At 41.8% G+C, this 16,658-nt stretch overlaps 1 protein-coding gene across 1 annotated transcript; it reads left to right on the plus strand.

Annotated features, from left to right (window-relative positions):
* Positions 1-2,423: 2,423 nt before the first annotated feature.
* On the plus strand, positions 2,424-9,441 carry LOC110508797 (G-protein coupled receptor 55-like). The gene is made up of 3 exons (XM_021589625.2): positions 2,424-2,597; positions 4,506-5,238; positions 8,459-9,441. The coding sequence occupies exons 1-3, from the start codon at positions 2,494-2,496 to the stop codon at positions 8,672-8,674; spliced, it is 1,053 nt and encodes a 350-aa protein (XP_021445300.1). The 5' UTR covers positions 2,424-2,493; the 3' UTR covers positions 8,675-9,441.
* Positions 9,442-16,658: the final 7,217 nt, after the last annotated feature.

Here is a 16,658-nt window from a genome sequence, read left to right on the forward strand (position 1 = left end):
ATTGGTGCGGCTGGCTTCCGGGTTGAATGGCGCTGTGTTAAGAAGCAGTGCGGCTTGGTTGGGTTGTGTATCGGAGGACGCATGACTTTCAAACTTCGTCTTTCGCGAGCCCGTACGGGAGTTGTAGCGATGAGACAAGATAGTAACTACTAAAACAATTGGATACCACGAAATTGGGGAGAAAAAGGGGTAAAATTGTAAAAAAAATAAACGTAATCAGTGATTGGACCATCTCTAAGTAATCAGAGTATCAAAGTCAATGACACATTTTCTAAACACTGCTTTACCCATGTATGTTCTGGCTCGAGCCCAACCCATTGGTTTCTGGGACCAATCAGAACGGTTAAATGTGTTTGCATTCTAGAAATCTATGGTTGGTTTGTGGCCTTTCTCGCTTTCCCTTTCTGTCTGTTCATGGCTGTCACTCTCCTGCCAGATCATGCACCAAACAAAGTCTTAACATATGGATCAACCTTCAGATGTGTTGGGATTAATGCAGAAGACACACTTCGGTTGAATGCATTTGTGCAACTGACTAGGTATCCCTTTTCCCTTTCATGACCCATAATCACTGAGAGACATCTAAACTGAAAGCAATCAAATTTGCCAGCTAGTTTGCCAGGGGTGGTGTGCGCACAGTTGTCAAGAGCCTTACTTACAGTCCATTGCACTCATTTGGAAAAAAATGGTACTTCCTATGTTTTTCTCTTTTTGACTGGTGACACATCCATTTCTAACTTGAAGGCTGACAGTGATTGTGCAGCTAGTAACTATTCTTGGCTTCAAAACATTCCCTATCAGTTATTCACATAGCCAGAACTACCCAGCATTAGCTAAAAGCTGACACAAGTAAACATTGACTAAATTGTAAATGTAAAGCTAACTAGCTACTAGACACGAGAAAGTGTATAGTTGCTCATCTTTGTTCTACATATCAAAGTGTATTTACATTCATACATTTTTTACTCAAACTTTCTTTGTTGTTGCAAACAACAATTACTTTTCCCAGTGTTGTGTGTGTGATGTTGGTGGTGCTGCTGCACAGTGCTTTTTCTCTCACTAACACACTACTTGTAACAACCAAGAGTGAGAAGGAACCAGTCATGGGGCAGGGGAAGAGACTCACGTTCCAGCAGAAGAGGCCTTTTCAAAATAAAAGTCCTTCAACACATCTGGTGACACATTTTTCTAAAAAGTCTTGCAATGTTTTATATGTTATTTTTATTGGGGGGGACCATTTTACCTGCTTCTAACATAGGAGGGGGGGGGGGGGGCATGTCCCCACTGTCCCTCCTGGCTCCTACGCCCTTGGTTACAGTAACCAGGATTAAAGCTGTAGATTCACTTTTCTGGTTCATAGTTTGTTAATCAAATTACATTGAAAAATGAATACACGTAAAATTATTAAAAAGAAAGCTAGTGACAGCTGTATAGTGTATGTACATCAATGACATTGCAAGACGTTTGGACCTCTTGGTGAAAAGCGTACCTCACTGTTGAACTCATCTCAATTGTTCAAAGGGATGTGGCTGTCTAACCCCAATTATTTCTGGCTATGTTGCTGCTGTGCTGACAGACATTGGGCTCTATTCAATCAGAACCGCTTTAGTCGGCATAGGTATGCCGGTTGTTTTGGTGGTGTCGGAACTGCGTTTGAGCTATCAAATCCACAAGTGGCTCCTGGCATTATACCCAAAGTATTCCTACTGGTTGCACGGAGTCACATTAAGAGAAATCCCATGCAACCTTGTTTACAAGTTAGAACACTGGAATTTGAGATGTAATCTACACCTCGATTAGGCTGATAGAAATCCTCATAATTTAATTGAATGATTTAGAATTTGAGCGGCATTATTTCTATATAGGGTTAGTATCATTTTCTCGTTCTGACCTAAATGCGAGTGGGACGGGTGTGGCTTCGTGACAATGTTCAAGAGAGTAGCTGCTCGTGGCCTCCCGAGTGGCGCAGCGGTCTAAGGCTCTGCATCACAGTGCTAGAGGCGTCACTACAGATCCGGGTTTGATCCCAGGCTGTGTCACAGCCGTCGTGACTGGGAGACTCATGAGGTGGCACACAATTGGGCCAGCGTTGTCCGGGTTAGGGGAGGGTTTGGCTGGCCAGGATGTCCTCTCCTTGTAGCGGGCCGGGTGCATGCCCGCTGACTTGGGTTGCCAGTTGTACGGTGTTTCCTCTGACACATTGGTGCGGCTGAACATTGTGTCAAGAAGCAGTGCAGCTGCTCACTAATTTGACAGCTCTAATGCGGTTGACGATTGATCTGATTGAATCTAGGCCTTTGACTTTTTAAATCTGTATATAATATGTTATATGTGGTAGAAGAATGACACTATGTTCTCAAACAATTGTGATTGTTCTGATTTGTGTTTGTATCTCTAAGTTATGTCCCAGACATAACCTCTTGTCTGCAGCTGTAACCTGGTGTAGAGAGCACCAATTCAGACTATTGGAGTTCTCTCACATAGGAAGTGGTCATGAAAAAAAACAAAGGTACTGAAAGCAGAAGTGTTAAACTAATTTGTCTGGCACAGATAGACAGACTGACAGACAGACACACCAGCAGACTGGCATCTATAAGGTAAGGTTTCACTTACTGTATACACTGTATGGTGGTGGGAAAAGTACCCAATTTTCATACTTGAGTAAAAGTAAACATACCTTCATAGAAAATGACTCAAGTAAAAGTAACCCAGTAAAATACTACTTGAGTAAAAGTCTAAAAGTATTTGGTTTTAAATATACATAAGTATCAAAAGTAAATGTAATTGCTAAAATATACTTAAGTATCAAAAGTAAAAGTATAAATCATTTAAAATTCCTTATATTAAGCAAACCAGATGGCACAATTTTACATTTGTTATTTTTGTACAGATAGACATTATTCATACAAAGCATTTGTGTTTAGTGAGCCCGCCAGATCAGAGGCAGTAGAGATGACCAGGGATGTTCAATTGTTAAGTGATAATATTTCTCAATTCCATTATTTTACTTTTTAGATGAATGTGTATTGTTAGATAATACTGCGCTGTTGGAGCATTTCGCTACCACCGCAATAACATCTGCTAAATATGTGTATGCAACCAATAACATTTGATTTGATTTGCTATAGCGTGTGTGTTTGTGTGTTGCTTTCGGAATGGCATTTACTCTTATTCACGGCAAATTCAAATTAAAAGTTAGTCGCCCAGTAAAATACTACTTGAGTAAAAGTATTTGGTGTTAAATATACAGGCGCCACCATTTTCTTGTTTTTATTTTATTTACAGATAGCCAGGGGCACACTCCAACACTCAGATATTATTTACAAACAAAGCATTTGTGTTTAGTGAGTCTGCTCAATCAGAGGCAGTAAGGATGACTTGGGATGTTCTCTTGATGCATGAATTAGAAGATTTTCCTGTCCTGCTAAGGATTTAAAATGTAACGAGTACTTTTGGGTGTCAGGGAAAATGTATGTAGTAAAAAGTACATTATTTTCTTTAGAAATGTAGGAAAGTAAAAGTAGTCAAAAATATAAATAGTAAAGTACAGATACTCCCAAAACTACTTAAGTATTTTTATCTAATTACTTCACACCAATGATGGTGTTACATCATTACAACAGAAAACACACTCAGAGAAGAGTGATTATTCAAATCAAACCAATATAATAGGTTATCTACAACAACATAATAAACATAATCCGAAGTCATCTTAAACTTAGAAAAAGACTAACTAATAAAAAATGTATAGGTTGTTATTTTACCAGGTTACTTTAATTTAGTTCTACAGTATTTGATGAGACCCAGACACAAAAATATTTTGGTTCGGAATAGTATTTGGCCATACGACATGCAGACTGGTAGTGAAGTGGTTAAAGTGATGCTCCGGAACTTTAGTAACATTTCAGCCAGTAGTTTTGAAAGTGGTGCTCACGAGCTAAAACGGGTCACCCAATTGTGTACTACATCATTCATTGCGCATGATATGTGTTGTGCCAAAAAAATACAACAAATATATTTATTTATGCAATTCGTACGATATGTTAGAAATCCAATTCGTACAATATGTTACACATTTGTTGTGCTTAAGACCCCGGACTGCATCTTTAAGGGTTCTCACATTAAATCTGGCAGGCACTGCTTTCATATGTGAGGAGGGTACAGCTACTGTAAACTACCCACACAACTGAGAAAAGAAAGGAGGTTTTGCATATTGGCACGTGTGAGTGTCTGTGTGTGCGTGCGTATGCATGCGTGCATGTGGGTGTTTCAATCTCAGTGCCAGTAAAATTATACATGGGGTACATGGGGACAAGTAATTATCAAAGTAGTGGAAAAATTATTGTGAGAAAAAAAGACAAATCAATAAGGTAGATAGTATGGCCATCATTTTTATCCTACAGTTTGTGAGACTCATTCATAATCAAAACACCATTCCTTTTAGAAATTTAAATGACAAAGTCTACTTGAATTGGCTTACCCAATGTCTCCCATTTACTCCTCAGCGGCACCATGAAAACCAACTGCTCCTTCACCGAGGTAGACCGCCTCATGAAATCACTGGAACTTGCCATCTATGTGCCCATCTTCGTGTGCGGCCTTGTCCTCAACATCCTGGCCCTGGTTGTCTTCTGCTTCCTCCTCCGCAAGTGGACAGAGTCCACCATCTACATGACCAACCTGGCCCTCCTGGACCTCCTTCTCCTCCTCCTGCTCCCCTTTAAGATGCACGCCACCATCCACCACTGGGAGGCCCACCACCGCTTCCTCTGCTCCTTCCTGGAGAGCCTGTACTTTGTGGGCATGTACGGCAGCATCTACACCATTGCTTGCATAGCCATGGACCGCTGGGTGGCCATACGCCACCCCTTCCGCGCCAAGCAGCTCCGCTCCCGCCGGGCTGCTCTGGGGATCTGCATCCTGGTCTGGGTGGTGGTGCTGGGGGGCACCTCACCCATCTACTCGTTCCGCACGGCGGGAAATGGGTCCTTCCACTGCTTCCACGGCTTCTCAGAGAAGGGCTGGCGCCCAGATGTGATCAGCTGCCTCTTGGGCTTTGGGTTTGTGGGGCCTGCCCTGGTGCTGGTGGTGTGTTCGGCCCAGAGCATCCGGACGCTGAGGCAGTCCGGCAAAGAGAGCCATAAGAACAGAGCCTGTGTGAGGATCATTTACAGCAGTCTCTGTGCCTTCCTGGTCCCCTTCACGCCTAGCCACCTGGGCATCCTGCTGCAGTTCCTGGTGAGTTAATTACTAACAGGCCCGGCTCCAGGATGACATGCTTGAGTGGGCATTTTAAATTCATAGGGGGGAACAACTAGTATTGCTTTAGAGCCCTAATACCACAAGGTAGATTGGTCCTACGACTGTTCACATGTATCTGAAATGTAGCCGTACACAACAACCATCGCTTTGTATAATAGCACAAGAAAGATATGCGGCCCCACTACAACATGTGTATCTGAAATGCAGCCAAGCTCCAGTAGGCCTAGACTACACATAACTTGCGCCTAAAAACACACACAGATCAGCTCAACAGGTTGAGCACCACTAACTTATCAAAGATTCTTACAGGCTTCATAACTTAAACTTCAATTATTACAACTATAGGCTACATTTCTGTCGAATTTGTGACAGTACGCTACGCAATGAGCGTAATCAAGCCGCTACTTCTCTAGAGAGTTTCAGTAAAGCTAACTAAATAAAACAAAGTGCATATTCTATAGTCATAGCTGATGTGAAATGTCTTACATGACAGTAGCTAATTTGAATCTGCGGTGAATAAGAGTAAATGTCATTCCGAGCTCAACACACAAACACACACGCTATAGCAAATCAAATCAAATGTTATTGGTTGCATACACATATTTAGCAGATGTTATTGCGGTGGTAGCGAAATGCTTGTGTCCATAGCTCCAACAGTGCAGTATTATCTAACAATACACATTCATCTAAAAAGTAAAATAATGGAATTGAGAAATATTATCACTTAACAATTGAACATCCCTGGTCATCTCTACTGCCTCTGATCTGGCAGGCCCACTAAACACAAATGCTTTGTATGTAAATAATGTCTATCTGTACAAAATAACAAATCTAAAATTGTGCCATCTGGTTTGCTTAATATAAGGAATGTTTAATTATTTATACTTTTACTTTTGATACTTAAGTATATTTTAGCAATTACATTTACTTTTGATACTTATGTATATTTAAAACCAAATACTTTTAGACTTTTACTCAAGTAGTATTTTACTGGGTTACTTTTACTTGAGTCATTTTCTATTAAGGTATCTTTACTTTTACTCAAGTATGACAATTGGGTACTTTTTCCACCACTGATAAAGTGACCAGTGTTTCATGTCTATGTACATAGGGCAGCAGCCTCTAAGGTGCAGGGTTGAAAAAACGTGTGGTAGCCGGATAGCAACAGTGAGTAAGTTCAGGACAGGGTACTGGCTGGAGGCCAGCTAGTGATGCCTATTTAACAGTCTGATAGAAGCTCCATGCAAGACAAATTTTCTGATGTATTGCAATTTTTCACTGGTTCAGTCTGAAACTTTGCACATACACTGCTGCCATCTAGTGGCCAAAATGTAATTGTGCCTAAACTGCAAAATTATATTATGGCCTTTCTCTTGCATTTCAAAGATGAAAAAAAATATATATATATACGCATGTTTTTGGTTTGTAATATCTTTAACCAGATCTAATGTGTTATATTCTCCTACATTAATTTCACATTTCAAAGTGTTTCCTTTCAAATAGTATCAAGAATATGCATATCCTTGCTTCAGGTCCTGAGCTACAGGCAGTTAGATTTGGGTATGTCATTTTAGGCGAAAATGTAAAAAAATGGTTCGATCCTTAAGATTAAGAGAAGCCCCAAAACTGGTAGCCCAAAGTGCGCTCATTGAAACAGCACACACTGTGATTCCGAGAAGCCCCAGAAAGACTGGTAGCCCAAGATGCGCTCATAAAAACAGCACTCACTGTGAGCATCGATTCAGGACCATGGGCAAAAGGCTACCGCCAGTCAGCGTGATGAAAGGATAAGGGCTGAGATTCTATCCATGAATTTGGATAGTCAAGCTAGCACGCAGGCTAGGTAGTTTAGGTATCAGCAGCCAATCCATTATGGTCTGGAAACTATAGTGCTCTTTGATTGGTCAATAGCAACACGACGTTGTAGAGTATTTGCATGAAGTTCAGTTTTTCCCAAATTTGGTCCCACCCTGTTCACGTCCCTCACCCATGCTCACATCGCCCAATGGTCCCCTCGCCCACTTCGCTTCCTTCATTGAAAATGCTTCCGTTGTTTCCTCGCCCCCAACGTGATATTCACTGCCAATTTCAATGTCACCTCAGAGCACAATCAATAGGCTACATTGGTCATTGCCTGTATTCTTGTCATAAGAAGGAATTCTCCTCGACCACGCCCACAAATTGTGGAAAACAAACATTCTTTCCCATTGGCCCCATTGTAAAAGAGCTAACTTCGTTGTAACATGTATGTTATACAGAAATATCTAAAACGTCAGAAAAGCTGCTGTGTTGTTCAATGTACATGTGACCAGGTCCAAATCCCAACCTACGGTTCACAAGGATCACATGTAGGCAAATAGAACCTGGGAGAAAAGCCCTGTGGCTTCAGGCTATTTGCAGCTATGTGTGTGGAATAGTATAGTCCATTTGTAACTCCACTCACTACTTGTAGCTGTGTAGTCCATTTGATTGTGTTGTTGGTCTTGGCTATCTTCATATTCCGGTCAGCAGCCAGCTAGCACTCACTCACGTGGCTGTTAGCACCGTCATGAAAAGGGGCATGAGGGAAGCCCTACAATTTTACATTTTTTTAAGTAATGAGAACACGCGGGAGCAGGCAATGTTGAAAAGTAATCTTTAGACATGGTTATACCTGCCTAAAACAAGCAGAAAACATGAAGTTTGCATTTGAAAAAGCTGAAGTTTGAGTGGCCATGCCAGAACCTGGAGGTGAACCTGATCAAACATCTCTGAGGAGACCTAAAAATAGCTGTGCAGCGACGCTCCCCATCCAACCTGACAGAGCTTGAGAGGATCTGCACAGAAGAATGGAAGAAACCCCCCCAAATACCGGTGTGCCAAGCCTGTAGCGTCATACCCAAGAATACTCAAGGCTGTAATCACTGCCAAAGATGCTCCAACAAAGTACTTAGTAAAGGGTCTGAATACTTATGTAAATGGGATATTTCCATTTTTATATTTAGAAAATTAGTAACATTTTCTAAACCTGTTTTTGCTTTGTCCTTATGGGGTATTATGTGTAGATTGATGAGGGGGAAAAACAATTGAATCCTTTTTAGTATAAGGCACTATGGTCTTATGTGCATTAATATGTCTGGGACAACGTTTTTTCCCCTGGCCATGTGACTTGACCACGAAAAACTCTAAGCCTTACAGGAATACTATCTCCTCCCAGGTACGTCAAGACGTGATCCAGGACTGCATGGCCAAGACGAATATCAGCCTGTTCCTGCAGGTGGCCATGAGTCTGGCCAACATCACGTGTTGTCTGGATGCTCTGTGTTACTACTTCATCACCAGGGAAGTGAGGACCTCCAAGCAGACCTTCACCTTCAGGAGGTCCAGGTCTAGCAGCCAGAGAAGAGCCACCACCAGCACCTCAGAGCTCTGACAAGACCCATGGAGGGAAAAACACTGAGCCGAGCTGGTTTAAATTATGTTTCAACCAGTTTTGCCCACTGAGAAATTACTGTGTGTGTGAAATCTTACTAGCTGTGTGAAAAATTCTGCCACTGTTTGAGGACAAGGTACGTTGAGTAGGAATTAGGAGTATTTATTATTGAAAACCTATGCATTTTGGCCCAATTTTTCCTTTTGACCTTCTGCAGCCTTACCTCGGACAAGAGTTCACCCTAGGAGACCAGGGGTTTTAATATATTTAACTTTCACTATATTTCACTGCTTCGCTTAAGTAAAAAGTTTTTAACTTCTTTGACTACCACAAAATACTTTTAAAGTGCTGAAGCAATTCAAACAAAATTTTCTTGGAAATGTTCCATTTGATCACAATTGTTTGTGCCTTGTGCAGTGCCATCTATGTGTGTACTGTATGTTCTGAGAAGGGACTCATGAAACTTTGTCATCAGATGAGGGATGTAGGCTAAGACAGCACACCACTAGTTTCTGACGGCATACGGAGAAAACCTAATTTGTCTGTGCGCATGTTGAATGTCGCTGTGGTTACGATAAAACACATGTACACAAACTATGCCTTCAGAAAGTATTGCTCTCTCTGTACATCCAAGGGCCAGCTGTGCTGACCTGTTCTAAGCCAATTGCAATTGTGGCACCTGACCACACGACTGAACAGTAGTCCAGGTGTGACAAAACTAGTGCCTGTAGGACCTGCCTTGTTGATAGTGCTGTTAAGAAGGTAGAAACTAGAGCCTGTAGGACCTGCCTTGTTGATAGTGCTGTTAAGAAGGAAAAACAGTGCTTCATTATGGACAGACTTCTCCCCAGCTTAGCTACTGTTGTATCAATATGTTTTGACCAGTTGGTCAGAAGTTTACATACACTAAGTTGACTGTTATTTAAATAGCTTGTAAAATTCCAGAAAATTATGTCATGGCTTTAGAAGCTTCTGATAGGCTAATTGACATCATTTGAGTCAATTGGAGGTGTACCCGTGGATGTATTTCAAGGCCTACCTTGAAACTCAGTGCCTCTTTGCTTGACATCATGGGAAAATCTAAAGAAATCTGCCAAGACATCAAAAAAAAATTGTAGACCTCCACAAGTCTGGTTCATCCTTGGGAGCAATTTCCAAATGCCTGAAGATACCACGTTCATCTGTACAAACAATAGTACGCAAGTATAAACACCATGGGACCACGCAGCCATCATACCGCTCAGGAAGGAGACGCGTTCTGTCTCCTGGAGATGAACGTACATTGGTGCAAAAAGTGCAAATCAATCCCAGAACAACAGCAAAGGACCTTGTGAAGATGCTGGAGGAAACAGGTACAAAAGTATCTATATCCACAGTAAAACAAGGCCTATATCGACATAACCTGAAAGGCCGCTCAGCAAGGAAGAAGCCATTGCTCCAAAACTGCCATAAAAAAGCAAGACTACGGTTTGCAACTGCACATGGGGACAAAGATTGTACTTTTTGGAGAAATGTCCTCTGGTCTGATGAAACAAAAATAGAAAGGTTTGGCCATAATGACCATCGTTATGTTTGGAGGAAAAAGGGGGAGACTTGCAAGCCGAAGAACACCATCCCAACCGTGAAGCATGGGGGTGGCAGCATCATGTTGTGGGGGTGCTTTCCTGCAGGAGGGACTGGTGCACTTCACAAAATAGATGGCATCATGAGGAAGTTAAATTATGTAGATATATTGAAGCAACATCCCAAGACGTCAGTCAGGAAGTTAAAGTTTGGTCGCAAATGAGTCTTAAAAATGGACAATGACCCCAAGTATACTTCCAATGTTGTGGCAGAATGGCTTAAGGATAATAAAGTCAAGGTATTGGAGTGGCCATCACAAAGCCCTGACCTCAATCCTATAGAGAATGTGTGAGCAGAACTGAAAAAGCCTGTGCGAGCAAGGAGGCCTAAAGACCTGACTCAGTTACACCAGCTCTGTCAGGAGGAATGGGCCAAAATTCACCCCACTTATTGTGGGAAGCTTGTGGAAGGCTACCCGAAACGTTTGACCCAAGTTAAACAATTTAAAGACAATGCTACCAAAAACTAATTGAGTGTATGTAAACTTCTGACCCACTGGGAATGTGATGAAAGAAATTAAAGCTGAAATAAATATTCTCTCTACTTTTATTCTGACATTTCACATTCTTAAAATAAAGTGGTGATCCTAACTGACAGGGAATTTTTACTTGGTTTAAATGTCAGGAATTGTGAAAACTGAGTTTAAATGTATTTGGCTAAGGTGTATGTAAACTTCCGACTTCAACTGTATGTACTGTCTAGGAAGGATAGGATTGCAAAAGATACGTGACTGGATGAACATTGACCCCAACCCTGCTAAATTGTATAAAAAGCCTTTGCATTATTGTTTTAGCATTAATTTACGCTCTTGTGATAATTCACGACTGCTTTGTTAGACAACAGTCCAAAGAGAAGTCCACCTGTTATTAAAACCTATATTAGACTGTTTTTATATAACAGCAACCTTCAAACTTATGTTACTGACTGCCAAAATACGTTTTGTTATGTCATTAGATTAAATTATTCGATTCAATCTTATTCTAACAACTTAAACAGTATTATTTTTCATGTTTTCTTAAAAGTGGTTGTTCAAAACAATCCCTATCATCACGTTGCATGTACCTTAACCTGCTGTTTTAAAGCTGCTAGGAAGTGTTGTGGAAATTCAACACAGGGACACGAGAAGTCAATATTAAACGAATCACTCTTTACTGTCAGCAAACTGGAGAGGTCACAGTCAAACTTAGATGCATAAAGTACTGGTCTGAAGTGAGCTCTAAAATGGCTTTCCTTACATACAGCCTTATATACATCTGCATAACAACCTACATAAAGATGATTCATTGGGTTGGTTCCTACATGTGTCTGGCACCGTCTCCTATCTTAATTTAAAGAACATATTCTGGGCGTTCTGCCAGATGGTCCTAAGGAAGGGGTTATGATGCCCCCCTCATATCTTTACCGAGCACAGGCAGGAAGCACGGATTGTTTATGACACCAAAGACAAGATGAACATTTTCAAGGCTATCTCTTCACACAATAACATTTCCTTCACATTTCCTTTACAGTTCTACAAAAATTGTGACTGATGTCTAGCTGTACACTTGGGATCTTGATAATACATGGGCCTACAAGAGAAAAATGCACATATTCTGGCTTTGATGGAAAATCTGTTTTAATCTTCATGGTGTAAAACATAGAAGGCAAATAGAACACAGTGGTAAGTCAAACCCTGTTTGGTCAAACCCTGTTTTTTTTTGAGGAGATCTACCACATTGCTGTAACTGCCTTATACTTTCTCTTAAAGGTATATTTCACTTTTTTTAAGTGTCATTATTTTTTTTCGGCCTTAGTGTTTATTTAATTACATTTTGTACACACATGTGCAATGCTTAGCTTGCCAATTTGGTCCACAATCTTTAGGCATTCCCATCTCATCTAGCATTTGGGTTGGGTTGTTTGTTTTTTTTAGCAAACTGTACCCGGATATTGATGAGCAATATCTTTCAACTGAATGGATGGTTGTTGTGAAAAGCATTTCATAATTTAGATACTTTTTGCCCACTGCATTTGTCTGTTGGTACAATCAATCTTGGTACAACAATGCAAACCTTTTGCAGGAGTTGCAATTGCAGCAGAACTTTCCGAATCCATCATTTCAGGGCATGAATGTCTACACCAAGTGTATTCAAATCTTACCCCTACAAGGTATGAAATACTGATGGTTTTCTGTTCTACCTGATAGTTAATTTCACCCACCTGGTGTCACAGGTCTAAATCAGTCCCTAATTTTAAATATTACTATTATACATTTTATACATACAAATTATACCCATCCACACATTTTTAAAACTATTTATTAATTTATTTTTACCCCCTTTGTATCATATCCAATAGTCTTGTCATCGTTGCAACTCCTTACGGCCTTGGGAGAGGCAAAGGTCGAGAGCCGTGCATCCTATGAAACACAACCCCACCAAGCCGCACTGCTTCTTGACACAATGCACACTTAACCCGGATGCCAGCCGCACAAATGTGTCAGAGGAAACACCGTACACCTGGTGACTGTGTCAGAGTGAATGCACCTGGCCCGCCACAGGAGTCACTACAGCATGATGGGACAAGGACATCCCAGCCGGCCAAACCCTCCATAAACGGCACTACGCTGGACCAATTTTGCGTCGCCTAATGGGTCTCCCGGTCGCGGCTGGGCTGGGAATCAAACCAGCATCTGTAGCAACGCAGTTGGCACTGCAAAGCAGTCTTAGACCACTGCTCCACTAGGGAGGCCCCATCCACAAAGGTTTTAACGCTTATCAATTGCCTTGCACAAAGTATCAACCTTGCACAATTGAGAGCATCCTGTTGGGCTGTATCACCGCCTGGTACGGCAACTGCTCCGCCCACAACCGCAAGGTTCTCCAGAGAGTGATGCGGTCTGCACAACGTGTCACCGGGGGAAAACTACCTGACCTCCAGGACACCTATAGCACCCAATGTCACAGGAAGGCCAAAAAGATCATCAAGGACAAAAACCACCCGAGCCACTGCCTGTTCACCCCGCTACCACCCAGAAGGTGAGGTCAGTACAGGTGCATCAAAGCTGGGACCGAGAGATTGAAAAACAGCTTCTATCTCAAGGCCATCAGACTGTTAAACAGCAATCACTAACTCAGAGAGGCTGTTGCCTATATACAGACTCGAAAATAAATTGATCACTAGTCACTTTAATAATACCATTTTAACAATGTTTACATATCTAACATTGCTCATCTCATAGGTATATACTGTATTTTATACCATCTATTGTATCTTGCCTATGCCGCTTGGTCATTGCTCATCCATATATTTATATGTACATATTCTCATTCACCCCTTTATATTTGTGTGTATTAGGTAGTTCTTGTGGAATTGTTAGATTACTTGTTAGATATTACTGCACAGAACTAGAACTAGAAGCACAAGCATGTCGCTACACTCACATTAACATCTGCTGTGAATGTGAATGTGATCAAATCAAATTGTATTAGTCACATGTGCCGAATACAGTGAAATACCTTACAGTGAAATGCTTACTTACCTGTCCCTAACCAACAACGCATTTTAAGAAAAATATGGATAAGAATAATAAATAAAAGTAACAAGTAATTAAAGAGCAGCAGTAAAATAACAATAGCGAGACTGTATACAGGGGGTACCGTTACAGAGTCAATGTAAGGGGGGGGGGGGGGGGGGGGCGCTGGTTAGTTGAGGTAATATGTACACGTAGGTAAAGTTATTAAAGTGACTATGCATAGATGATAACAACAGAGAGTAGCAGCAGTGTAAAATGGGGGGGGGGGGGGGGGCAATGCAAATAATATGGGTAGCCATTTGATTAGATGTTCAGGAGTCTTATGGCTTGGGGGTAGAAGCTGTTAAGAAGCATCTTGGATCTAGAGTTGGCACTCCGGTACCGTTTGCCATGCTGTAGCAGAGAGAACAGTCTATGACTAGGGTGGCTGGAGTCTTTGACAATTTTTAGAGCCTTCCTCTGACACCGCCTGGTATAGAGGTCCTGGATGCCAGAAAGCTTTGCCCTAGTCATGTACTGGGCCGTTCGCACTACCCTCTGTAGTGCCTTGCGGTCGGAGGCCGAAAAGTTGCCATACCAGGCAGGGATACAACCAGTCAGGCTGCACTCGATGGTGCAGCTGTTAAACGTTTGAGGACCTGAGGATCCATGCCAAATCTTTTCAGTCTCCCGAGGGGGAATAGGTTTTGTCGTGCCCTCTTCACAACTGCCTTGGTGTGCTTGGATCATGTTAGTTTGTTGGTGATGTGGACACCAAGGAACTTGAAGCTCTCAACCTGCTTAACTGCAGCCCCGTTGATGAGAATGGGGGAGTGCTCTGTCCTCTTTTTCCTGTAGTCCACAATCATCTACTTTGTCTTGATCACGCTGAGGGAGAGGTTGTTGTCCTGGCACCACACGGCCAGGTGTCTGACCTCCTCCCTATAGGCTGTCTCGTCGTGGTTGGTGATCAGGCTTACCACTGTTGTGTCACTTGCAAACTTAATTGATGGTTTTGGAGTCGTGCCTGGCCGTGCAGTCATAAGTGAACAGGGAGTACAAGAGGGGACTGAGCACGCAACCCTGAGGGGCCCCTGTGTTAAGGATCAGCGTGGCAGATGTGCTGTTACCTAGCCTTACCACCTGGGGGTGACCTGTCAGGAAGTCCAGAATCCAGTTGCAGAGGGAGGTGTTTAGTCCTAGGGTTCTTAGCTTATTGTTGAGCTTTGAGGGCACTATGGTGTTGTACGCTGAGCTGTCGTCAATGAATAGCATTCTCACATAGGTGTTCCTTTTGTCCAGGTGTGAAAGGGCAGTGTGGAGTGCAATAGAGATTGCATCATCTGTGGATCTGTTGGGGCAGTATGCAAATTAGAGTGGGTCTAGGGTTTCTGGGATAATGGGGTTGATGTGAGCCATGACCAGCCTTTCAAAGCACTTCATGGCTAAAGATGTGAGTGCTACGGGTCGGTAGTCATTTCGGCAAAACAAATGTTTTGGACCTAGTCATTGATTTGGGCGTTTAACAGACTGAAAAACTTAGCTGAAGCATTGATTGAAATGAATGCACTTACATATGTTCTTCTAAAGATTCATGATATGATAAAAATGGATGGTGTTAAGCGATAGGTGGGAGGGGTTGAATGGAGCTGAAGGGTGGGACTAATAACAACAAGATTGTTTATTAAGTGTTGTTTATTAGTTTACTCCAATTGTTGGAGGGATGGTAAGGTTTGCAGGGTATAGTAAAGGTATATTCTAAAAAAAAGCGTGTATATGTATGTATGTATGTATGAATGTTTCTATATTTATATATATTATTTTTTTCAGATCCTCAGTGAGTGCTTTGCCATGAGGTGCCATGTTGAACTTCCAGTGACCAGTCAGTATGAGGGAGTGTGAGAGTGATGACACCAAATTTAACACACCTGCTCCCCATTCACACCTGAGACCTTGTAACACTAATGAGTCACGTGACACCGGGGAGGGAAAATGGCTAATTGGGCCCAATTTGGACATTTTCACTTAGGGGTGTACTCATTTTTGTTGCCAGCGGTTTAGACAAGAATGGCTGTGTGTTGAGTTATTTTGAGGGGACAGCAAATTTAAACTGTTATACAAGCTGTATACTCACTACTTTACATTGTAGCAAAGTGTCATTTCTTCATTGTTGTCACATGAAAAGATATACTCAAATATTTACAAAAATGTGAGGGGTGTACTCACTTCTGTGATATACTGTATATATTTACCCCAAAAATATATGGTGGATTAGAATTTATGCAGAAAATTATATTGATGGAAGCAACAATCTATCCACAATATTAAAGCTGATCCACCCCTTGAAAAAGATTCATGAGAAACTGAACATGACACTGGCTGATAGCTGTGCCTCAGTTCTTGCACAATCTTCCACATTTACAGTAACTTCTGTCTCACAGTTGTCAACAATTGCACAGCTTAAGTACAATTTATAAGCTGGCATGAACAAGAACTGCTAAAAGAGGAAATGCCTTTATCTTTCAACCTCCAGCTCTGAAAGCTGCAGTAGTTCAGCGTCCGTCAGTCTGTCAGTCTATCCCAGCCCTCCAGAGATGTCCAAAATCACATACAAAACCACCAACTACAGGTACCCTCTCTGGCAGTGCAATATTTTTCTCTCTGGCCCATTGCACAATGTGCAGAATAACATGAGGTTAGCTATAAAACTGCACATGTTTATCTTTGCCCCATGGATTACTAGGAAGTCAGCTGTCTCTCTCCCCCCCCCCCCCCCCCCCCCCCCCCCCCCACAAAAAAAAAAAAAAAATACAAATAATATTTTTGTTTAGGGGGGAGAGTCTTGCTCAGACCTTGCGGGGGCCCAGA

This window comes from Oncorhynchus mykiss, chromosome 28, assembly GCF_013265735.2.
Source record: "Oncorhynchus mykiss isolate Arlee chromosome 28, USDA_OmykA_1.1, whole genome shotgun sequence".
In the NCBI taxonomy this organism is placed as follows: Eukaryota; Metazoa; Chordata; class Actinopteri; order Salmoniformes; family Salmonidae; genus Oncorhynchus; species Oncorhynchus mykiss.